Source organism: Seriola lalandi, unplaced genomic scaffold (assembly GCF_002814215.2).
Source record: "Seriola lalandi dorsalis isolate HSWRI2012SDOR001 ecotype SW California unplaced genomic scaffold, Sedor1 jcf7180002054736, whole genome shotgun sequence".
Classification (NCBI taxonomy): domain Eukaryota; kingdom Metazoa; phylum Chordata; class Actinopteri; order Carangiformes; family Carangidae; genus Seriola; species Seriola lalandi.
In genome coordinates, this window is record NW_019525289.1 from 575,461 (window position 1) to 600,557 (window position 25,097).

The window sequence follows — 25,097 nt, forward strand, 5'->3', positions numbered from 1 at the left end:
ATCTAATTATACCAAAAATACGCCTTATCAGGTTGGACACAGATGGTAGCTCTTACTCAAACTTAATCCACCTGTTGAGGTATAGGAAAGGTTAGAAACCCACACACACCCACACTCTCTCCCTCTCACACAAGCACACACACACAATCAAATCAAAGATAAGAATCTCAGTTTTGTAAACCTGCTGCACTCCAAAGGTTTATCATTAGCACACAGAGAACGAACAAGAGATGGAGACATTGGCAGATGAAAGGAGACGAGAGAGGAGAAGAGAGCGTTTTGCGGAGGAGTTAATCAGAGGTCCATAAAACGATCAAAGACGAGACGAGGAGGATGACAACGGAGGGTGTCAGCTGCTATCAGAGCAGAATCGGAGGGGTCTGACAGCAGAGGGATAGAGCTGATCATTGAGGCCTGCTGCGCTCTGACAATGAAGACAGTCAGAGAGATCGTCCTGTTACTGAAGGATCACAGGCTTGATTACCAAAACAATTGAACGTCGAACCTTTTACCTTGAAAGTCAAATTCAAGCCACTTCGTCGATTTGTAGATGGAATTGTTTTTTTTTTTTTTAAAAAGTATCATCATCGTTAAGCTTTGCACCAAATTTAGACAGAAGTTTACATTAAATTGCTCGCTGGGTTTTAGTGTCCTATACAGTTTCAGGGTCTTCTCCCCTCTACCATCAAACAAATCTCACAGGAACACAAAGTTCTTGCATGTTGTTGAAAGGTTTCGGCACAAAACGTTTTGAGTTTCAGGATAACATATAAGTGGATGACCATATTGCATCCCGGTGGAAATGTGACAAAACATTAATCCCAATTTGTGAATTACGTCAAAAAGCACATTAACAACACACATCAGCACATGATAATAAATGCAAATCCTACCAACACCAGTTGATAAGATGGAAGATGGTTAAACATCAGGTCAGGAAAGGTTTAATTGAAGTGGTTGTCTGTCGTCATACGGACGTGTTGGCACATACATCTTAAGGAATTAATCACATTGAATAATGAATGTGTTTTGCTTGGTTTCGGTGCTGCTTGGTTTGATAATTACATATCCACCCTTTAAAATCGTGAGTTTTGAAATTTTTGACAGATGAAGCTGAAGCTAAAGCAAATGTTGATGAGAAAACGACAATTTCAGAAATGGGATCCCTAATAATTGATCGTCAATAGACTTTAAACTTAATATGGAGTCATGTAAATAGAGCCCCAAGTTAATCTGAAATATCAGACATGTAAACTGCCATTAGTAGAATGTTGGCCTACCTTAAACAAAGAGTTTCAGTCTCAGTTTACATGTTCAGCCTTTGCTCATGTAAGACTTATATGATATATCTACAGCTGTGGAGGTTTTATGCGAAAGGTGCAGCAAAGCACTGCAGTAGGAAGTCGTAAAAAAAAAAAAAAAGTGTTCGACAGAGAGGGTACAGAGAGTGAGTGTGAGTTTTTGTGTTTTCTCCCAGACTTGTTTATATAGACACACACTTCTTCTCAGCAACAGCCATTACAGTTGGAGTCAGTCAGAATAATGGCCTTCAATCTGACAACTCTACCTCAGTGTGTGTTTGTATGCGTGAGTATGTGTGTGGTTGTGTGTGGGTGTGTGGGTGTGCGTGCGTGCGCGTGCCTGTGATCACTTGTCACCATTATCCACAGCTCCCTTCCGCTCACAGGGGTAGTTATTTTGCTCCATAGCAGCGGCTCCACTGGGAGTCTCGTCTCGACAAACGGTGCATCACATAACAGGCTGTGTGACCGACAGTCCACCCTGGTCCTCTGTGTGTTCAGGGCTCACAGTGAGTGCACCATGAGGGTAAGACCTACAGTAGAGCCCGTACACATGTAGGAAAGTCTGCAAAATGCCATTAGCACTTATTCTTTTAACCCTTTCCAAGACTCAACAATATATGTGATTTGAAATTTTGGTGTCTCCTGATTTTGAAAGTGATGTTTCGGTCCTTCTTAGCTCATCACTGTGAGCAGGTTGATCATATAACACCATGTTATGAAGTAGTAAAATTGGCCATTTTTATCCTTTTAGTGAAGAAAAGGCTTGACTTGCACAGTGTTGATTTGTCATACCTGCTGTTTTGTTTGGTCGGTGTCGATGTGCTCACTGAACTGAAAAATCACACACATGAAAATATCCCACTTGCCCGCAACAGCCCAGCTCTTCTCTGTCAGTGGGTGGAAATACTTCTGCTTAACTCATAAGAAATGTATTAACACAGTAAATGTTTTAAGAGCTCAGAAGTCCAGAAAACAAATATTGTTCCACATCCTCTTCTCTCCTCTCTCCTTTGCAGGATATTTGTCTGGAAACAAACTTAGTTGTTGAAATCAGGCTCAGATTATTTGTGTGGCCTTTGTGGTTTGCTGCAATCATCCTCGCCGTCATGTGTTGTACAGTACATGCAAACATGCATGGTTCTTGAAGTTGCAAATTCATTCTTGATTGTGAAAACATCAGTTGATTAAAAGAAAAAAGAAAAAATCTCACCTCAATGACTATTTGGTAGCTGTTCTGGAGCTTTTGACCATATGACATGGTCCTCCTCAGCCAGTTGAGTCACCACTAAGACTTCTCAACCATGTTGACTTGACAACTAATGTGATCAAGACCAGCCATTAAATGGACCTTGAGAACATGAAATTGCTTTGTTAAATACACAGTATACTGTATGTGCGTGTATACTGTCTGACTGACAGATGCTCATACACTAAGCATTTTATATTATTATATTACATGATTTTTATATGTACGTTTAGTGTCCTGTGTAGCAGTTGAACCAGCAAGTTAAAGGACAAAACACTGGAGAAAATGAAAACACAATCTGTGTATGTGGGGTGTGGACAGGAAGTCAGAATAGACATTGATTCCAGTTGACACACACTTCCGTCCCCCATATGGGTTACATATGGTATAAACGCACACACACACTTGCACATGCACACGCGTTTGCAAACTTCCCTCCCGTCTTCTTTCCATCTCAATCACTCTCCATACACTCTACTCCTCTCGCTCATGCCCTCCACCTGTGTCCTGTTGACATTTGTGAGAAGAGACAAGTCGAGCTGATTCTCTGAGTGTGTGTTGGACTCGGGCCTACGTCAACATTCAGACCACTTCTGGCTGATTACTGTCTAAATAATCCATCCACACTCCAGGAATGCCAGACAGCCTCAGAGGACCAGGGAAGAGCCTCAGTGGGATAAAAGGAGGATATTATAGGTGAAGTTCTCCCTCATAAAGAAGGGTTTGCATTGGAATTGTAAATATACACCAAAATATAAAATTAAATTATTTCAATGTATATTAGAATTGAAATAGAATTTTTTTTTCTTTAGGAACATTGTTGTTGGAATTTTGTCTAAAAACCCATTATATCGGTTAAATCCATACAATATTTAGTAAAAGCTTTAAGTTTTTAAGTGAATGAAACTGATGGAAAAATTCTGACATTTTTTGCTCTGACAACCAAAAAGCAAAGTCTAAAATGTCAGAACATCCCTGAATCCCCTCAGGTTTTGGAGTTGGGAGTTTTCAAAGAGTCGTTTGTCATCCTTTGAACGAGCTTTGTCATGACTTTCTGTTCCTCTGTGTAACGTGTCTCTGTCTGTCTCGCTATCTGCCTCTCTCTCATTCTCTTTGAGTCAGTCGCTCTGTCTGCTTACCCTTCCTCTTTTTTTTCTTTTTTTTTTCCTCTAGTCTTTCATTTCTCTGTCCCATCACTCACTTCATCTCCCCTGCACCCTCAGGAGAAATAGTTTCTGAAACACTTCTCACTAATCCGAGTTTATCTCTATTAGTACATCTCTAGCACATATCCAATGGAATCAAGTCAGCGTAAAATATCCCGCTCTGCTCAGCGCTCTGAATCAAACACACCCCGACGAGTCGAAAAACAAGTGTCATTCACACCTTCTGCAGTTTCATTTCGAGTGACACTGACTGAGCTCTCTGGAGGGGCGGGGGGGAGCACTCAACTCCTAAAATGTGAGTTTTGAAATAGCTTAGACTCCTGATGAGGCCGCCGTCGTATGCTATTTCAGAGAAAATTGCGGCGCATGTTTTGCCATGGTGAGGCCCACCTCACCCGTTTTGATTGGTATCGGATCACAGAAAGTTGCAGTTGAATTAAGCAGATTGCTGCAGCAGCACCGTGGTAATTTAGGAAGTGTCTGGAAGTCTCATTTTGTTCACGCTGTTATTGCAACAGTGGATTACAGACTCAAAACTTTATTTGACTGAACATGAGAAAAGGCGTAAAGCTGATGACAGTGCAAAAACAATTACACTTTGAATGAGACACAATAGATCAAACATTATAAATTCTAGGTAGATTACAGACCGTAATATTGTAGGAATCACGAAATTGACAGGGAACATTTCAATATTATATTATACTGCAAGGGTGGAGGTTTGGTCTGGACATTGGTAGGGACACAACAACCCTGCCTCTCCTCCGAAACAAGGAGGGGGACAATATTTGTTTTCTGGCTCTTTCATTATCTGACTTCAATCCAAACAATGCGTATGAGTTCACTCAAATATTGGTAGGGACAATTCTGTCATTCCAAAGATTATATAGAACATATGTCAACCATAAGTTACACGACTAGGCTTGGGTGAAATTTAATATATTGGTGGGAATATATGGCAGGAAATATCGTGATATTCGATAGTATCGAGTATCGGCCCAAGCCGAAACACAACAATACAGGATATTGTTCATTTTCCAACTGTAAAATACTGTAAAATACAAAGTATTTTCACAAAACAATTGAAAAAAAAGCACACACAAACACTCACCGTCCTCCTCTCCATCTGTAACAGCCCCACCAGCAGCCAGGGTGATATAAACTCTGATAACGTCTCCCCCCTCAGCTCAATGAATTCTTAAGTTATTGACGATGCCGTCCACCCGTCTGGATCCTATTATCAAAGTGTCTTCAAAGGAGACTAATTGAATTAGTGCAGGGATCTGTAATTGAAAGCTCGCTTTTAATGATGCATTGTGCTCTCGCACGGAGCCGAGCGCCAGCATCCATCAAACATCTCGCTGTCAGGACAGATTGGACCGCACTGCGCATTGCATCACCAACGTTATGAGGGGCATCGAGTTTATTCGATCCAAAGAGATTACAAAGTCCCTTCTCATTAAAAACTGTTTGCTTGTTTTCTTTTTAAAATAGTCTGTTTAATGAGTGAAATTTGGTAACAGCTCAGCTTTCACAGCCTGTATCATCCTGACATCCTACACCAGCGTCTCTGACCTCAGCGGCTGACCTGGTGAATAAGACATAGAAGGTCACGAGCAGCGATGTTTGATCATTATTCCCTGACGCGATGGTGCCTGTGAAAGTGCCTGTGTTCAGTTCAGTGGATGTTTTGGTGGAAATCTAAAGATGGGCCTGTGAGATGAGCAGCACACCTGGAGCTGTGTGTGTGTGTGTGTGTGTGTGTCTGTGTGTGTGTGTGTGTGTGTGTGTGTGTGTGTGTGTGTGAGAGAGAGAAAGAAAGAAAGAAAGAAATTGAACAGATTTTTTTTGTTTGCCTCTTCCTGAAAGGGGTCACAGAGCCACTGACCCAGAAGCTATTTGTAGCTTGTTGTTTTTTATATCTCTCCTTTCACGGTTTTTTTTTTTTTTTTTTTTCACAATCTGTGTGCTGCCCACTTTCTGTTTGAAGTTGTGATTTTATGGTTTGGCACTGCTATTGTTGCTAATGCTAATTAGTGTAGTTTTTTTCTGCTCTAATGATCTACATTATACTGGATCCATCATCCTCTGTATCTGAGGATTTTTCCCAGGAAGTAACTAATAAAAAGATTTTTAAAAAAAGAGTAGAAGCTTAGAGCAGCTGTGTTGATCTTGAGAACCTGCCAGCTGTGATTCCTCATGGACATTTACATATGAAGATGATGTGGAGTATAACTTAAACTCTAATTTCATCTTTCATCCGTCTCTCTCCTTCCCTCTCAGACCCAGATGGTGTGTCAAGCTCTTCAGGTTAGAGGTTAAGGCTAATTTATAGTCTCAGGTTCAGTGTTTCATCCGGTCGTGAACATATGGAGCTCTGCTGGAGAGGACACAGATACCAGTTAACAATGATGGATGTGTGTGTGTGTGTGTATCTGTGTGAGCGAGTCTGTCCGTGTGTGAGTGTTACATGTATTTAAGTTCAACATGTGTTATTTAGTCTTCACTGTGTTTTTCAGAGAGAAAGGAATGAGTTGTTTGGCGGGTTGCATGCAAACGTACGGCTGGCCATTGTTGAGATTTGGGCCCAATACCTCCTGAGGAATGTAAAGATTTTTTTTACAAACTCATTTTTAGCTAAAGAAGCCCCAACTTGTAAACAAGACTATAAATCTGACCAGAAGGTTATGACAGCTGTTGGTGCTTCTTTTTTTTTTTGTTATTTTTTTGGGGCATTTTTGCTAAGCCTTGACGGTACGCGCTCCACCAGGTGAGCCTCCGGGGCGTCCCATTGAATTCGATATTATGGAATATTGGCCCAAGGCTACTAAGAAAAGGCTTCTTTTTGTATTCAGTCATGTGGACATGTTTCAGTTGGTACCCAAAAAGCACTGAGGGCTGATACACAGCAGGTAGCACCAAACGTCTTGTACATAGCTGACCTGGGTTGATATAAAAACCTCCTCATTTAAGCTGAAATCCATCGTTAGGGAAAAACCCAGTAAAGATTAAGACTTCCATCTGCTGTTTATTTGGAAAAACACTTGCTAAACTTGAAAAACCTACCAGTTGTTGACTTGTTTGTGTTTTCTACATGATGAGAGATGGTTGTTCTTTTTTTTTTTTGTTTGTTTTTTAACTTGAGGAGAGTCACTGTTTCTCACCACTGCATCAGTTTGAATAACTTCCTGTCAAAAATGATCAAAAACCATTCACAGTGTGACATTATAGATTCATATTTAAACACATATGGATTTTAAAGTTTTAATGATGTCTGTGCTGTTTCTGTATTTCACTGATTTTAAACATTTATTCAGACGGTCTCATTTAAGATTTTTTCAGCATCAAAATGTTTGAATTTTGTCCCTCAAGATTTTTTTTGCAAGGTCTTAAGGAAGTTAAACCTCTAAATTCCTCTAAATAAACCTCACTCCTCTGCTCCCCTGCCTGTGTGTCTGTACACAGGCATCCGCATCAGTTCGTCAGTGACAGCGCGGTCAAAGTGGCAGGAAAGGGGAGCGGGCGGCACTTCATTAAAGTGCAGCATTACTCCAGTCGCTCTCTCTCCCATACATACACACCAGGCGCAGACCACTTCATTTGGTCTGAGAGATAGAAAGGACAGGCCCCAATGGATTCTCCTATTAATCTTTAATGAGCCCCCGGGCCTGAAAACTGCCCGCCTGCCCCTTTTCTCCACATCCAGGAAACAAACAATGACTCGGCTGAAAAACACGTCGGCCGCTCATCATCATACCTGCCCGCCCGTCTGCCTGCCAGCCATTAACCCCCCAACTCTGTGCTGAATTATTAATGCGGCTCGCTGTCTCTTTGCTTTGTCCGGCCCACTCCCAGCAACGGGAATGGGCGACGTCTGGATTGTGTGGTCGGGGAAAGTGTGGCGATGCCATCCTGAGTGCCTCATGCTGGATTTTTTTTTTTTTTTTTTTTTTTTTTGGTGGTGAAGTAAAAGCTGATTGGTTCAGCTGTCAGTCAAACTGCTCGGGTGAGCTCGACGCGTTGTTTTACAGCACAAATCAGCAGCAGGCTGTCGTTCTTTTAGAAGCAGATAGTGGAAAAAATGAGACACAGATTGAAAACTCTCCTCCATCGGCTGAGGGTCAAACTTCATTCCCAACCTTGGAAACAGCAGTTTCTCACCACAAGATCCATTTGGTAGTAATTGTGAAGCTTTTAATCATGTCCTGCGTCATGTGTGATGAAAATTTGACTATTTTAGTCAATTTGTATTTATTTATACTTAAAGGACTTCTTGTCTTTTTGAAGCGAACATAGATAAGCAGTCCTGAAGGTGATCCGAAAGCAATTTCATTTTGTACTTTCATGACAGTTAGACAGCTCCATCTTCTGAAGAAGATCATGCAATTTGACTGAAAGCTCCAGAACAGCTCCTACATGAGAAGAACTCTAGATAGTTTCTGTCTTTGGACAAGAAGCAACAGGTTGTGTGGGAAATTGAGAAAAAACAATGTGGGCTAATCTTTCATTGGCCTGTTGGAATTATATTCTACCAATAATCGATTGGCTATATTGAGACGTGGCAGCTGCTGAAAATACCATGCACTTTATTCAGCCTGTTTGTTTCTCTGATCTTACTTCCATCGCCATCACTTGTTGCTTCAACTTTCTCTTTTCATTCTTACCCTCTTGTCTTGCATGTTGACACACACACACACACACACACACACACACACACACACACAGCGTGATGTCTGAGTTTAGAATGGAATTGTCAGCATGCTGGCAGCTTCTTCAGAGATGTTGCATATTGAAATAAAGGGTCTGTGAGATGCCTGTGTGCTCTGTGATGAATGCCGATCTCATTTGCTCCCTCTCACATAGCGCCCTCTCTGATGCCCCCCCCCCTTTCTCATCTCCGGATGAATATTGAAAAGTGTTAGATGAGTTTCTGAGTCTCTGACTTGATATTGTCTCTGTGTGCTGGATAGTCTCTTGATCTTGCTCCGATATTACTGACTGAATTGTGTGAATCTTCCATACATTCAACAGAGAAGTATCTATGCAGTTCTAGTAAATACATCATAGGCTTCCACCATATAGCACAGCACATTCTTGGAAATGTAAAAAGACCCATTTTGGGAATGTTCTGTGAATAAATGTGCTCAAGTTCTTTATGATGCTGTAAAAAGTCTTTGAACACAGTGCTGCTGTCCAATGAGCCGAGAAATCCTTTTAAGAAACATACTGCCTTCTTTATCGTCCCCCACACATGCTTATACTTTTAGGTTCAGTCAGGAGATCGAGGCAGAACAGTTAAATATTCTTCCTTTGGTGATGCAGGAAGTTCAGTGCCCAACATTTTTTAGTCTCATCCACTTCATAACCTCTTGAAAAACCTGTGAGTTGCAAAATATTATTCAGCTTGTTTGGCCATGTTTTGTATAAAGACATGTGGAGTGAGAGCAGGAGGGGCCAAAATGACTACAACGCAAGATATGACAGGAAAATCAAATTAGCAGCCTGTTACCTGTCTGCGAGAAGGACAGCAAGTTCTTCCCATCTCTGAAATGCTTCAGCGATATCAACACATGTCCATCTGAAGGGACGTGCGCACACATCTGCGTTTGTAGCAGCAAATAGGAACTCTCTCTCTCTCTCTCTCTCTCTCTCTCTCTCTCTCTCTCTCTCTCTCTCTCTCTCTGAAATGACCTGTGATTGGCCAGAGTCTCCTGTCACAGGCTGGATTTTAGTCTAAAAACAGAGCCAGGAGGAGGTGCAGACGTCTAGTTTGCTCTCAGACCGCTTGAATTACAATGTGTTGAAAGGTGAATTGTGTCATTTTTGCCCATTGACGTCAAAGAGTTACTGCATAGACCAGCTTTAATAAATGAGTGTTTCTTAATCTAACATGTTAGTATGTGAATATCTGTTTCCAACATTTCCCAAACCAAGACTGCCCAGTAAATATCCGTCTCCATATGCTATAATACCACAGTGACCAAAATGTTATTGATCACTTGCATAAAGTTTCTTACCTTCAACCATAGAACCAAAGTCCCTGTTTTTTGCCACCTTGAGAACATTGCTGACAGTTGTTCAAGTTGTTATGGTTTACACACTCACACACACACACACACACACACACACACACACACACACACACACACACATCTACCTGTCTCACACTCTGCCTCACGTGTCTGTCAGGAAAAGCTGTTCTCGCTGTCACAGTCTGCACTTTTCAGCTACTTTTCAGGAGACGACTGCTAAATTAAAAGACGGCAGTCACAAGTCCTTTCACGCACATGCACACACTCACACACTGCCCTTGTAGCTGTACGTCCTCCAGGCACCCAAAGTGTCATGGCAACCACATGGCAGCTACGGTAACGGCAGGCTCATTTTCATACTGATGAGGTGGCCGGTTGCCGGGGAGCCCCCTGCGCTGCTGCTCCTCGCTCGTCTCTCCTCTCCGATGTCGCCCTGAAATTTTAATGACCTTCTTTCTCTGCTTCTCGTTTTTCTCCTCTTTGCTCTTTGTTCTCTATCTGTGTGTGTGTGTGTGTGTGTGTGTGTGTGAGAGAGAGAGTGTGAGTGTGTGTATATGTTGTGAGTCCCAGCTTCAGTATCCAAACAGACATGCAGCAAGTATCTAGAGTTAATACAAGAGGAGAACAAAGGCTGTGTAATTTGGAAGACATCAGAATTTTTAAAGGGCATGTATTTTTATACCTGTGGAAAACCTCCTCCAGTCTGTTCCTCCTGGCTTCAGCAGGTCAGCAGCTCAGCCTATGCTTCTCAGCTGGTGAACAGTACTTTGTGTTTAAAGCTTTTTTGCTCTTTAACTGCGTCGACACTGAACAGGAAGTCAAGAAAGAACCTGGAAGACCAGGATCAGACTACACTACTACATGGAAATGGCTTAATGCTGCAGACTCTGAGGTGTCAGCAGCAAAAATGAGTTCAGGGAACAACAGCTGGTCACATTATCCTGTGTGAAGTGTGTTTTTGTTGAATCTTGTTGAATTTGTCACCTGGCGGCAGCACGGCGAAGTTTACTTGGTCACCTTTTGTACCAGGGATTAATTGTGTTTTTTCACTGTGGTGTAATCTCCTCTAATGTGAAAGAGATGATGGTAGCAGAGGTCACGATTCCCCTTCATATGAACTCCTCATGCACTTCATCCTGATCATGAACAGGAATACTGATCGCAGATGACAATCTTATTCCACTTCTGTGTGTGTGTGTGTGTGTGTGTGTTCTGCTCCAGGAGGAAGAGGCCAGAGAGGAAGAAAACGGTCGGATCGAGCCGGTTGGACGAGCCGACTCCTGCATGGACCACGCCCCTGTGAGGTCACTAGAGTAAGTTGGTCACTATCATTGCTTAATAAAAAAATAAAAAAAGAGGCCAAGACTTGATAAGCTACTAACACTGGGAGTGAGTGTTGATCACACTGCTGATATTCACCATTTGGGGAAAAGTGACACCTCTTCTCTCACAATGACACTCACCTGAGGATCATTCAGCTTCAGGGCTTTTGATTATCAAATAGTTGCACTATTGAACATGAACTATCTGTGTTTTTGGACATAATGTGCTAAAAATCTAAATTTGACAGCTTTTTGCAAATGGAGAGAGACATGAAAATGAAACGCTTTTTTTAAAAATGTTTTTTTGTTGTCGCCTCACGTACATAACCCTAAAAAAAATAAATAATTCTGGGTTAAAACTCAGGTGCTTTTTGTATTTTTGTCCATCATTTCTGTCAGGAATTATGTCAGGAATGATGACACTGCACTCAACAAAATGCTCATCCTCCAATAGTGATGTTGCCTTGTTCAAATATCTCAGCAATTAACTTAATAAGCTTGATTATTACCGACAGCAATCACGGCCGAAACTATAAAGAATAACATTGAAGTTGTATGAAACTAGAGTTTGTTTTTAAAGTTGCAAACCCAGGTTTGTTTGTAGAAAATCTCATTTCAATGGTGCAGCCTCATTTGCATAATTCTCTTTTGTGCGAGCAAAAATGATCCTGGTCTCGCCATCAGAGCTTCTCCCACACACTAACCCATTCAGCTCCTTTTATTAACAACTGTGTTTTGTTTTGTTTTTTTCTTTTTTTGTTTTTTTGCTCTGTTGCATGCTTCCAGTTTAATATGCAGGTATGGTATTGTTATTATTCCTGTGATTTCCCAGAGAATCCGGCGTGTCCCGCCTCTTAGTTGTCAACAAGGGGCCCATTTTCCCCGAGCTAATCATAGTCATTGTATCAAAGCTGTGAAGTGATTAGATTTGGCGTCTTGTAAAAATGTGCCTGTGTACAGATGTTTAACAGCCAAACAGGCTGACAAGTGAAGAACACAAATAGCTGTAACTGCGTTTTGTGCTTTTAAAGGGTCAAAGGATCACATCCAGAATATTCATCCCTATATAAAAGCAATAAAAGGGTTTACAGCCCAGGGCTTCATGGGAAATACATCTGTCTGTGTGGAAGATGAAGTTTGGATTTTTCTTTTCCCACTTTCATTAAGCCTGTGCTGTTTTTCAGCTGTGCGGAGCAGTTTGCACGTCAACAGCCTTAATCTGTTTCCAGATAATAAAATGAAGCATCCTCTCTACTTGTTGACATTTGCAGCTAAAACACACAGCGCGCCGCGAGTGACTTTCAGCTAATTTCTCATCGTGGGCAGTGGTTAGCCAGTTAGCCACACATTGTTGCAACACAACACAGAAAAAGAATCTAGTGCAAGGTTTTCCACATAAAAGCAGCACTGTGGCAGCTGAGTTTAACAAGGCGAAGGTGCAGGCTTTGCATTTTATTCCCCAGACGTGAGTCAGTGGTGTTTGATGTTTTGACTCACGGATTGTTTCAGCTGCAAATGTCGTACTGTGAAAATACACCAAAGATCCTCCGAAAATGTGACACTTAAAAAAGACAAAATTACGTTTCAAATGTATGATTAAGTGTCTTGAACACTTGAGGATTGGAGGTTTCATTTTAATATTTATGAGTTAGCTTCTGGGAGGTTTTACCCCCCCCCCCAAAAGAAAAGAAAAAAGATATGTAACGTTTTGACAGGCTGCTCTCTCGTCACCTCCTTTTATAGATAGTCTTACGTCTGAATTGTGTGTGTGAAGACTTTTTAAAACCTTCAGTCTTCCTTGTTATCCCTTACGTGTGTTTGATTTATTTGGATTGCTCTATTTTTATCGTCCTTGTTGAATGTCTCCTCCAGAACCTCCTTGCTTTCTATTTTTATTTATTTATTTACACCACTGTTGTTGCTGTTGTTTTTGTTGTTGTTGTCATCATCCTTTTTTCCTTTCATCATCATCTTACTTCCTGTTTTTGTTTTTGCCCACATGGTGTCACCCCTCTCCTCTCCACTCCCGTTCCCCTCACCCACCCACCTACCCACCCACCTCTCTCTCTCTCCTGTCTACCATCCATCACCGTCTCCCAGAGACATAGTCAAACTGGTGGAGGTGTCAAACGATGGCGGGCCCCTGGGAATCCACGTGGTGCCTTTCAGTGGCAGGGACCGCAGGTAAAAATATCCGGAGCAGAGCCACGGTGCTGCTCAGGCAGGCTGGAAGAGAGTGAAGGAGAGGAACAGGCAGACACAGTGTCCACAGGGATTTAATACATCAACAAAAGGACATGAAGGGTTTTAAAAAAGAGCTGAAACACTGTTCCGATTAAAATTAGATACTTTTTGTGCTTAGATTTGCATAGACCAGGGTTAGTAGCACAAAATGGAAAAGATCATTATAGAAATAAAGGTTTTGTTTTAACTACATGCAATTTATTGTTAACAATCCCTGTTATCATTTTCCCTACTTAGTCCATGTACAGTTCTGCACTTAAGCTAACTGTGTTTAATTGGAGAGAGAGCAGTTTTGCCAATATAGTCATGACTTTTTGTTTTTTTTTTCTTTTTCACCTTTAGATTTAGTTGGTTTTGTTCACTGGAGCGCAAAAGTACTACACACCTTACAGCTTTTAGACTTTTAAAATGAAGAAAATTGGCTACTTACGCCATTTAGTTGATGACCTGTCAGCCTTATTGTAGACTCGTAAAAATAAATTCACTTTTGTTGTTAATTCGGTTGCTGAAATGTCCTTAAATATGGTAATTTGGGCTTTTTGAGATCTGAAAAAACCCCAGAGAGAAGTGTGCTGCATCACATGACACACACACACACACACACACACACACACACACACACACACAAATGCATAGCGGACATTCCGCCTTGGTGGTGCCCATGTGTAATCACTTCATCACACACACACAAACAGTCAGACACACACAGGTTTGCATATCATCATGAAGCCATTTGCCAGTTTACAGTGATCAATCACGCTTGTTTAGGGTTTGCAGGCGACCGTCATAATTCTCTGTGGCTGCTGTCACATCAGCTTTACGTGATTCAATTGAAACACAGAGCAGGGCACACAACACACACACACACACACACACACATACCTACAACAACCCAATTCAGAAGCACACATACGCAGCTGGAACAAAGCTGTGAAGGAATTAGAAGAATTTCACATCTGGTTCAAATACACCCAGAGAGGCAGTTTTTGGAAGTTGTGAAGTTCAGTATAGTTGAATGTGCAACGCTCATTTTCTTGTTTTAAGCAGTATAGAGCAGCTTTAGATCTTAGGTCTAGGCGCAGAGCCGACTGCAGCCCCACAAACGTCCAAACTTTCTTTATGTACGACTCTGCCCCGGGACTCACAAATATGATCAGCGACTACAAAACTGACTGTCGCGCTTTATTGAAAATCGAGATCATATTGCTGTTCTCACTGCCAGACTTAATCAACCTAAAAGCACATTTATAATGCACTTTTCTTTTATTGGGGAAATGTCAGGGTGGGCGTTATCCCAAGATTAAGATGCCCGGCTTTCATCAGAGAAATAGCCCCTCCGCAGCAAATCGCATTGTGTTCTCACTCAAATTCAATCAGTGGAATTGTCTGAACTTTCTCAACTCCTGAACTTTTCTGCCCTCTCTGTAATCACATTCCCATTCATACTGCATTATAACCCGCAGGCTAGGGTAGAGTACTAAACCCTAAAATCAAGCCAATTTACCTAGGCGACGCTCGCTCGCGCTACCTCGATCCACAACAGACACAGACTGTGTGTCGAAGAAGACTCGATTAGGTTTATGTCGCTTTTCCTACCTGCGGTCGATTTTCTTCCTCAGACTTGGGGTCCATAATCCGCAAAGCGCCCTTTCAGGTGAAGTTAGCCTCTTGCCGCGGCTGTGCGGGGAGGCATAAGCCGGTTTGCCACGCCGGATTACAGGCCGACAACCGTCGCAGCTCAACACAGTTGAAGAGCTACAGTGCGATAGACCAGCCTCTCTCCAACCCACCTGCTATAAATATTAAATGGTGCTTCTTTTTTTTCCCCCCCTGTCGCTCGCTGAAAGCACTTTGTTTATTCTTTGCTTAGAAAAGAATGAGAAGACCTAGAGGTTAGAAAATTAACACCTGTAAAGCTCCAACCCTGGCAGAACTACAGTGGAGTTTTTGAATGTGTTGATTGCCTTTGAATAGATGCCACCCCCACACAGCCCCTTAAGCACCCTGATGTGATGTGACTGCTTTCTCTCATAAGCCGTGCTCTGGTACATTGATGATGCAAATGACAGGACCACACTGTACACTCTCTTCAAGCACCATGTGATGCCACAGAGGCAGCAATTAGGCCTAGACTGAAAATGCGTCAAAACCCAGAGAACCTCAGGGCATTAGCGGCAAATAGAAATATTTAACAGCCCCTTGAGATGACAAAGACACTTCAGGTGAATTCTACAATCCCTCAGGTATTCGACAGGTGAATCACTAGGCACAGGCAGGTATATAAGAAGATTATTCTCTTTACACAGTACACAAAGTCTTTATGGCAGAGATACTCTGAGTGTAAGTGTGTTCAAAGAAAGTCACAGTGATAATAAAGTGTATTCTCCACAGAAAAGCAGACATATTGAAGCCATGGACGTCACCTTGCATCATGTTGACACGAACCTTTGAACACTTTCAGGACTCTTGGCTTGTTGGTCAAGCGTCTGGAGAGGGGCGGGAAGGCCGAGCAGCAAGGCCTCTTCCAGGAGAACGACTGTATCGTCCGTATCAATAACGGAGACCTGCGAAACATCCGCTTTGAACAGTAAGACAGCGGCTCTGAGCCACTGCTGAGCTCCCCCGGCGGTCCCCGGACTTCCTGTGTGATTGGCTTTGATTGGGACCCTTGCTTCCTCCCTATCCTTATACCTACAGTTTTAAACCCTTCCCCCTTTGCTGTTATCCTCTCTCTCTCTCCCTCCGTGCCTCCTCTCTGCACTCCTGCCAGTGCACAGGCTCCTCTGATGCCTGTCACTGTGCTGAGCTAACCTCCCTCTTTAACTCCTGTAGGTTGTACCCTTCATCGCTGAGGCAGCCTCTGCTGTATTCCTCTGTGTTTCAGTAACGGCTCCACTGGACTACCGTTGTAACACCTTTCTCTGTCCCTCCGCTGTGAGGAATGGGAATACGGCTCCCCGACATTCACAGCCTCTGCTTTTCAGCGCTGTTCATGTCTCATGCTTTCATTCCCCTGCCTAACCGAACGCGCCCGCTAACTCCCCTCCCTCTTTTCTAGCTCCTGTGTGATGCATGCGTGCCTTGGTGCTGTACCTATAATGTGACTGTGCAGTGATGCATACATGTGTTTGATCTGTTTTCTTCTACCTGCATAAATGTTTATCAAATATGTTTTGTATGTTTTCACCTGCAGAGGTGCAATTCATGGGTCATATGCGGTATGTAAGATAACTATCATGCAAAGTACTTCCTCAGAAATATTAAAGGGGTCAGTTCACACAAATTACAAAACAAATAAGCAATCATGACATTATTCTTTTCAATGGAACAAATAGAGAATAAATAAATAAGAAACCAAAACAAAATAATAAATCATTCAGTTTCACCAGTCGGTGCTCAGGCCCTAAAAAGGAAAAATCTTTTTACCAGGCTTCTACTTCGATAAACCTTTCCCATTTTTCTAAATGATTTTTTTTTTTTTATTTTGTAATATATCCTTTCAGAATAGTGTGACGTTCAAAAACATTCTGAATTGATTGATATCTAAGGAATCCACATAAGCAGCTTTGAAAATAAATCCTCTCCCCAAACAAAATAATCATATTAATAACTTTTTTTTTTTTGTGACGTCACCGAATACAGCTTCATTGACATGACAGCACCAGAAAAGATGTACTGCTGACTCTGTAAAACGGAAACTCAGCGACACCCCAAGTTTCAACATCATGACATCATTTACCTCTTGTCGTATTGGTAGATAATTGTTTTTTGTTGTTTTATTTTGTTGAAGCTTATGCTGCCACCCCAATACAATGGAGGTTAATGGAGTTTTGGTTCGGTTGGAATATCACTCTCGTCCCAATGCTCTGCACAGTACAAAGAACAAGCTGTCAACAGTTTTCAAAGAGACTTTCTCTTTTGATTGAAATAGTCGTAATGATCCATTGTTCTGGGGTGGAGGCAGAAATCAAGGTACACAACAGGGAATTAAACCAAAGATGGTACAAGGGATACATGAGAAATGACTGTATATAGTTTGGCCTGTAATCCCAGGCACATTACAGTGTCCCTGCCAGCCACGCCATGAGAGCCATTAGTCAAGTAATGGATGGGAATAAGGCTTCCACACTTCGTGTTGTTACAAGTGCACCAACAGTTGCTCTGGCTATTTAACGGTATTTTTATAAGGGAACAGATTACATCTCGTCTGCTACTCGACCCGGCCTCAAATCGTAAAAGATGGCGAGACAAGACCGTCCTCTCCCAGGGGAAGGTTATTAGTGGCTGGGAAAAAAGTGGGCTTGGAATTTCACTACGAAATTCTCTAGTGGGGGTGGGGGGTAAGTTTTTAGTTGTCATTCGGGGTGTGCGACAAGCAAAAAGAAATTCTGGGGTCTGGTATTCCCCCCCCCCCCCCCCCCCCCCCCCGCCAGTGTCCGTTCAGCTGTCGGGGGGCGGGGGGCGGCGAGGGAAGAGCCATACCACCGTCTGCTTTATTGAAACAGGTGGTGCTAACAAGGCTCCGCTGTTACAGGGTGCTGACAGCCAACATAAGTTTCCATTCACACTTACTGTACATGAGCCCGCACCGCGGGGGGGGGGTTAAAAGAGGATTTTCTGCAAAATATCCATGGGATAGAGGTCTCCTTCATCAAACGAGGGGATTATGTGATGGAGCTGTCGGGGAGGGTTCAGTCTTTTTAGAGCCGCTCACGCTGGCAATAAGTATTAATTAACATGTCAGAATGTTCAGGTGGGCGAAGATGGATTTTATATATATATATATAAATATAGGATGAAGGGGGTGGAGTGCTTCACTAGACAAGTATGAATGCATATAATTGTTAACAATGGCTCAGGAAGATATTTAGGGCTGTAATCAGTCACTTATTTGACTCTCTCTCTCTTTCTATCCTCACGCCTTTCCTGATCTCTCTGTCCTGCCACTTCCTTCCCCAGAGCCCAGAACATGTTCCGTCAGGCCATGCGCTCTCCGGTCATCATGTTTCACGTGGTGCCGTCGTCCATGAAGGCCCACTACGAGCAGCTGTCCCACGCCGAGAGGAACCCGGCGTACGCCTCGGGTCGTTTCAGCCCCGACTCCCTGACCGGCAGCACCGTCTCCGGCATGGACCACACCCCGCAGAGGATGTCCCGACACGGCTCCCAGTCGCACCCACACTCCCATCCGCACCCTCACTCCCACGCTCACCCAGACCCGACAGAAGGCTACCCTCCTCTGACTCACCCGGCAGTCTCTGCGGCCAAGCCTCCGACGGGGCACACGCACTCACCTCAGAGGGGGCTGAACTCCACCCCAACGGGAGGATATACCAAAAAAGTCGGGAGGAGGCTCAACATCCAGCTAAAGAAAGGTGAAGTGCAGGAAAATGCACAGAAGTGGAGATCATGTAAACTTTGTGTGTCTCACTTAAAAGATGCAGATGCAAGAGTTCATGCCACTGTAACACAGTCACAGATTTTTTGTAATGGAGTGCATGATGCAGTGTGGATCACCTGAGCTATTCCGACGAGGAATTTGGGAAACATAGTGATGTTAAGACACCACTCTTTATGTAGAAGGCTGGGGAGATCCCGCTGCTTGCGATGCACTTGCCTGTCAGCCTTTCTCTGTCTGATTGGAGCCATAACAGAACTTTTCCCACAGTCTTCTGACTGTGTTGTTATTTTGGGGAATAAAAACAGCCATATCAGTCCCTTTCTTGATGTATTACATCATTTTGTTTTTGAAGCATGGTGCTGATTTTTTCCAGAGGGTCTGTGAATGTCTCACATCGTGCTTTGAATTCCTCTGGCTTTCAAAAATAAGAGGGAATCTTTGTGTTTTCCCTCGACTTTGTATTCTAACCGAATAAACAAGCAATTTCCCCATTCGTGGCACATCAAAAAACAAAGTGTAGGAACAGTTCGCTGAGAAATGGTGCAAACACAGAGGAATGCAAAATCTGAAAGATGATGTAATAAGCTTAAAAACCTCCAGAGTTTACTGTATTGATGTGAGCAGCCGACAGTGGACTGTACAGAATGTGGGAGGTGGAAGCACAGAATGAAAGGCGACTATGGGAATAAAAGTTTGGGGGAGATCTCCTCGGCATAGTCTTTGACTGACAGCTGGCACAGGTGGTGCAAACCTATGCCAACAGGATACCAGGTGTCGGTGCCAGGTCTCAGGGCCAGGGAGCTTGTTGCTAAGCAGCCGCTGGTCCCTGTGTGCTGTCAAATGCCACAGCAAAGAGTCTGACAGGGCTGCACCATATGCCCGTTGAAGTTTTCACCCAGAATCTGCTCCCTCTCTGGGCTGGAATCGAGCCAGAACATAAAACATAAGAACTCCCAGCTGCTTGTTGCATATTCCGCCCTGGCTGGTCGCTATTTCCACTTGTTCCTCGACCATAGTCCTCCTCCTCTCACTCTCGCCTCCCTGCCTTGTCATAATACCTCGAAAAACACAGTGTTCTGTGCATGACTTGCCAGGAGGATCTGTTATGTTCTCACTCAAAGATGTTATCTTTTCCTCATTCCACCTTTTTGTTTGCTGTTGTCGGAGCAGACACTTGCGGGGATTAACAGCGATTCCCGAGAGGCCATTTGGCTCATCTGTTTTGTTTTGAGTACCGACTTAAGCCCACAGCTTTGAGCGCAGATTAAACTCCCGCATTGTTTATGTGCTTGAATCAGACACCGGTCTGCTCGCAAATCCCGCGGAGTATCAAAATCAATCAAAGAATCCCATTCTGCACAGGAAATTGCTTAGGTATGTCTTAATCAAGCTAATGGGAGTTTTAAAGATCCTCCTCCCTGTTTAAAGCCAGGAACACCACAGGCATTTACCGGTGAGTATAATACCGCACCTCGTCTGCCTGTGGGAAGTTGATTGGCTCATCAATGTAGGGGATTAGGGTAGAGGATGTGAAACAGAATAGCTAAGTGTTCTGCTTTTTCTTTGCATCAGCTCAGTCAGACAGGCTTCAGGATTAGGCCCCAGTACTCTGATGCAGCACAGATGCTCATTATTGTTCTTATTTTGACTTTGTTTTACAGCCTTACGCGCAGTGTCATCTGGAACGGTCTCTTTAAAGAGCTCCTCTGAACAATATACTTGTGGTGACTTGATCAAAGCTGCAGGATTGACCAGATGTAATGCTTGTGGAGGAGGAGGGATGGAGGGAGGGAGGGCGGTGGGGGCTTAAGTGTGTTGATCATTTGCATGCTGACAGAGATGGACATGCTGGAAGAAAAAACCCCTGCGTAACCCGAGAGAGTGCAGGTTGTTTTTCAGATTCTGGCTTCAATTAAATATCAGGCGAAAATATTAAAAGTCTGAAGCTCCTTCCTGGCAGCATGTAATTGCATGTACTCATTACACAGTCCAACATCTTACTTTGAAAGCATTAAGCTGCCTTGCCTTACAATATATCTTACTTTAATTATTCACTATAAACCCACTTGAGCTCTCCGCTGACAGGATGCACAATTTCTCTTCATGTCCTGTATGTTTGTGGACGAATAGAAACTTGTTTGTTTGTCTGTCCCGGTTGTTGATGACTGTTGAGAAACAGTTTTCCAAAGAGTTCATGATAATACAGTCTCAAGAGGCTGCAGGAAAAGGTTGCAAACTGAATTACGTAAACATAGATGGTTAGTAAGCACAGACAGAACAGCAACATCCAAAGATACGTATGATGTAACTGCCGGGTCGCAGTAGAAAGTAGAGAGAGAATCATCAGCAGGTTGTATGTCATTGATGATCCCTACTGTCAAAACAGTTTGCACTCGGTCAGTTTGCACCAGTTCAACCTTGGTGAACTGAAAGCGCAAGGGACTGCACAAATGTATTCCACCTTCACGAAGGAATCCACTGATGCACTGAGCTGATTCCATTTAATTGAAATGCTTTTGGTCCAAAATGTCATTGTTTTCAATGCTGGAACGACAGTGAGGTGTTGATTAGGAAATCAACTTACATTTCCCCTGGGGCTTTGCACATTTATTTATTTTCCTGAGGCTGTTTGTCAACTCTTCAGTCCTGATCAAAATGTCTCTCTTACCTCTGTGATTGCATACACTTACATCAAGCCTTGAGACATGCCAGCTGAATATGAACTTATTTGCAGTAGCTTGAGCTACAGTGTTGTAGAGGGAATAGAGGAGCTTATGCTTTTGCCTCAAGATGAAACCAGATTTCATCATAAGAACGTTCTCTCCCTCTCCTCTCTCCTCGCCCCAAAGGTCCCGAGGGACTCGGCTTCAGTATTACATCACGGGACGTTCCCATCGGGGGCTCGGCACCCATCTACGTAAAGAACATACTGCCAAGGGGAGCTGCCATCCAAGATGGCCGCCTGAAGGCAGGAGACAGGTTGCTGGAGGTGAGAAAAATGTGAAAGTGATGTAATACTTACACACAGCAGCTTCTGTTGGTATGGTTGGTATGGTAATAAATGTAATAATCTAGTGTTGTTACGGTTGTTGCATTGTGTTTTCTAGACTATAGACCTCTAGGTAGTAGTAGCAGTTCTATCTCAAGATTAGCGGAAGCATGTCTTGCATAATTAAGATCCCAGAGACACTTAATCCATTTGAAAATACCTGCGTCTGTTGAATTTAAAGTGGAACTAATTAATTTCAGGTGACTGTTTTAGATGGAGATTCAGCGTCCTGGAAGGAAATCAAAGAACATGTTTTCATACTTTATCTTCTGCTCCAAGAACAGAACAGGCTTTTGAAGTTGCGTCATCCTACATTTCAAACAATTTGCATAAAGGATTATTCCGTGCAACACTGAATATACAGTGTTATTCCACAAAACTTTGAATCCTTCGATCCACATGTTTATTTGATCCCTGTATTTAGCAAGTGACAGAAACGTCAATGTTTGCTACTTTGCAATAAGCAGGAAAAAGAAATCAGATTCTTTTTACCTTTGTGTCCTGTACAGGTGAATGGAGTGGACCTGAATGGGCGGACCCAGGAGGAGGTGGTGTCTCTGCTCAGGGCCACACCCATGGGCGGGGCTGTAGGGCTGCTGGTCCTACGCCAGGAAGACACTTTCCTCCCTCGAGAAGTGGTACGTTCTTCACTCCCACAGAACATCCCTTCAACTCTCCATCTCTGTCAGCATGAGACGTTTCACATCATGACATACATACAGCACCCCCCCTCCCCCCTGTGCATGGATGAGAATAGATTACAGGTGTGTGCTCACGCATACGTGCGAGAGTGTGTCTGTGCTTGCTGTCATGAGTGCCGTTAATCCGCCACAGTGAGTTGCTGTGTTGTCTTCTCATTTCCCTGCTAACACAACACGCTAGCCGAGCATGCAGACTGATTGTCCCGCGCCGTAGCTGCACTCTTCTCTGTCATCAAGCTGTGGCTAGCGTCAGAGGAAACCTGTAGAGCTCCATCTCGCCTCTTTATCTCCTTTACCCTCTCATTTGGACTCCGTCTCTTTTGCTCTTTATCTGTCACCCTTTCGTCCTCATTCACCAGCTCCCTCACTTCCTCTAGCTTTGTTAGGTAACCTCCTCTGTCTCCGTACTTCCACCTCCCTCTCGCTGTGTGTTTCTGCCTCCTAGCCTGACTTGCCCGATTGATGGTTGTGGGGATGAACAGAAAAGACGCAGGGCAGGTAGTAGGCGGGGAGTGAAAAACACACTCGCCTTGAATATCAATCAGGCAGCATCCTTACATATGACTCTGTGGAAACAGACACACAAATCTTTTTGTGCTGTTTTTGGATGCCGCTGCTGTCACTCAGTGTGGGAAGATGCCACTCACAGCTTGTAACTTAAATGATTCATGCAAACCGGTGCTAATTTAGTTGGTGCGTTCGTTACAACAGTTTGCTTTCCTCAAGGTCGTGTTTTAACATGATGCCAGATGTTATACTCCAGCTACCTCAGAGTTGTTTTATTAAGAGGTGAACTCATAATGGCTGAAATGAAAACAAGGCAACAGAATGTTGAGGCTTAAGTGCTTTTTTTTCCTTTTTTTTTTCTTCAATGGAACAGTGGAAGCTGTTGGCGAGCTTCAAATCACACTAGTGTTTACTCCACGGTGACGGTCAATGATTCTCTGCTATCTCTCCAGCTCCACTCGCTGGCTTTAACACACACTTTATCGAGTACTAACGTGAGTTATAGCGCCAAACAGCCTTAAATCCCTTCCCCCCTCCGTTGTCATAAAAATGGTTTCTCCCAGCACCCTCTGCAGCCACCGGGGCCATTAGAGGCACAAGCAGACATTCACTGGCAAGCGGTGTCAATCAAATGGCTGATTGGTGACAATTATCACAGCGAGGGTATGCAGACGAGGCTATTGGCTGCCTGTCGCCACGGGTGAAGTTGGATGAGAGGAAGTGCCACACTGGTCGATACTCATCTTTAGATTAGAGCGCTGCTCTGAGTCCAGCTGACTCTGCGTAGTTTGGTAGTTAGATGATGGTGGGGTTCATTTGATGTGTGGTTATCAGCTGCAGAGGGTGGAGCGGGTGATGTGAGAAAAGGGCTGCGATGGGACTCGAGGGAGATGAGCTCCACTGCACAGAATGAGCAGCTTCAGTCTTTAATGTGAAGTTGTGAGCGAGGCTAAGCTGGGGCTTCAGAGAGAGAGAGAGGAACAGGCTAAAGAGCATGTCAGTTAGCACACATCATATATCAGTAAAAACACAAACTACTCGATTAAATTGAGCTGAAACAAAACAGAACTGCAAGGGGAAATGGCACATAAGAATAAATCAAAACTGGCAGTTACTGTGCTTTAAATATTAAACCTAATGCAGTCTAATGAACAAATAAAGTCAGCAGCTGTTGGGTTATTTCTACAGGTTCCACATACTTTATGTTTACGATCTTTTAGCTAAGTTGGACATATTTTATCGCCCATCAGTCTAAGAAATAACATGATAATAGAGCAGTCTAACAAAAGACTCAGAACTGCAGTGTAAATTGTTATTGTTATGCTAATGTGCTATTGTTAATGCACTGCACATTAATGCACATGTATGCACATTAAATTACTGTTGCCATAATCCATCCAGTGATTACGTTTCCCACAGAATTCATTTGCCGTTGCAGTTAACTTGTATATAGATGTAATTCATACACAAAGAGAGGGGGCTGGAGTGAGGCAGTAAAGGACAAAACAGTGCAGATTCTAAGCTTAGATTCATTTAAAGCTTTACTCTCCCAACACAAATGCAAAACTTATTTCAGTAGCATTATTTCCAACCCTGATCTTAGCAGACTGAATATAGCCTGAGATGCAAAACTTAGGGCAGGTGTTGAAAGTTCAGTGCTTACCAAATAGAATCAGGTTGAATAGGAGCTGGAAAGACATTCGGCGTGCAGTTTATTTATCAGTGAATGTTGCACAGATCGGACTGTGCAAATTCTTTTTGCAAAACCCATCCACTAAGCACAGCTCGCCCTTCATAAAGCTCACCGCCGTGAGCTCACCTGGATCACTGTGACTGACTGCCCCACACCTTCGAAGATTGTGACATTTCGTCCTTTCAGATGAGAATGTTTTTTCTGACCCACAAGTTATATTTAAAGTCCGAGTGCACACTACACAGCAATACCCGTCCATCTGTCTGCTGAGATTGATCATTTCCATGTCCTGCATGTCTGTTTATTCATCACGCTGCTTCCATTTATCCATAAGTTCAACCCACACCAGTATCTTCTGTGCTCAGATTTTTCACTGTTCCTGTCAATACATGTTTTTACTTGATTACTTTTGATTCTCCCCCCCACCCCCAC

At 43.2% G+C, this 25,097-nt stretch overlaps 1 protein-coding gene across 11 annotated transcripts in view; it reads left to right on the plus strand.

The window, feature by feature from the left end:
- Positions 1-25,097, plus strand: part of pard3ab (par-3 family cell polarity regulator alpha, b) — a 243,006-nt gene that overhangs the window by 103,256 nt on the left and 114,653 nt on the right. For all 11 annotated transcript variants that reach the window (XM_023424526.2, XM_087178806.1, XM_087178812.1 and 8 more), the window contains exons 6-11: positions 10,970-11,061; positions 13,171-13,254; positions 15,776-15,901; positions 18,274-18,689; positions 21,565-21,704; positions 22,274-22,402. In XM_023424526.2, coding sequence (XP_023280294.1) covers positions 10,970-11,061; positions 13,171-13,254; positions 15,776-15,901; positions 18,274-18,689; positions 21,565-21,704; positions 22,274-22,402 — 987 coding nt within the window. The remainder of the gene's footprint in view (positions 1-10,969; positions 11,062-13,170; positions 13,255-15,775; positions 15,902-18,273; positions 18,690-21,564; positions 21,705-22,273; positions 22,403-25,097) is intronic.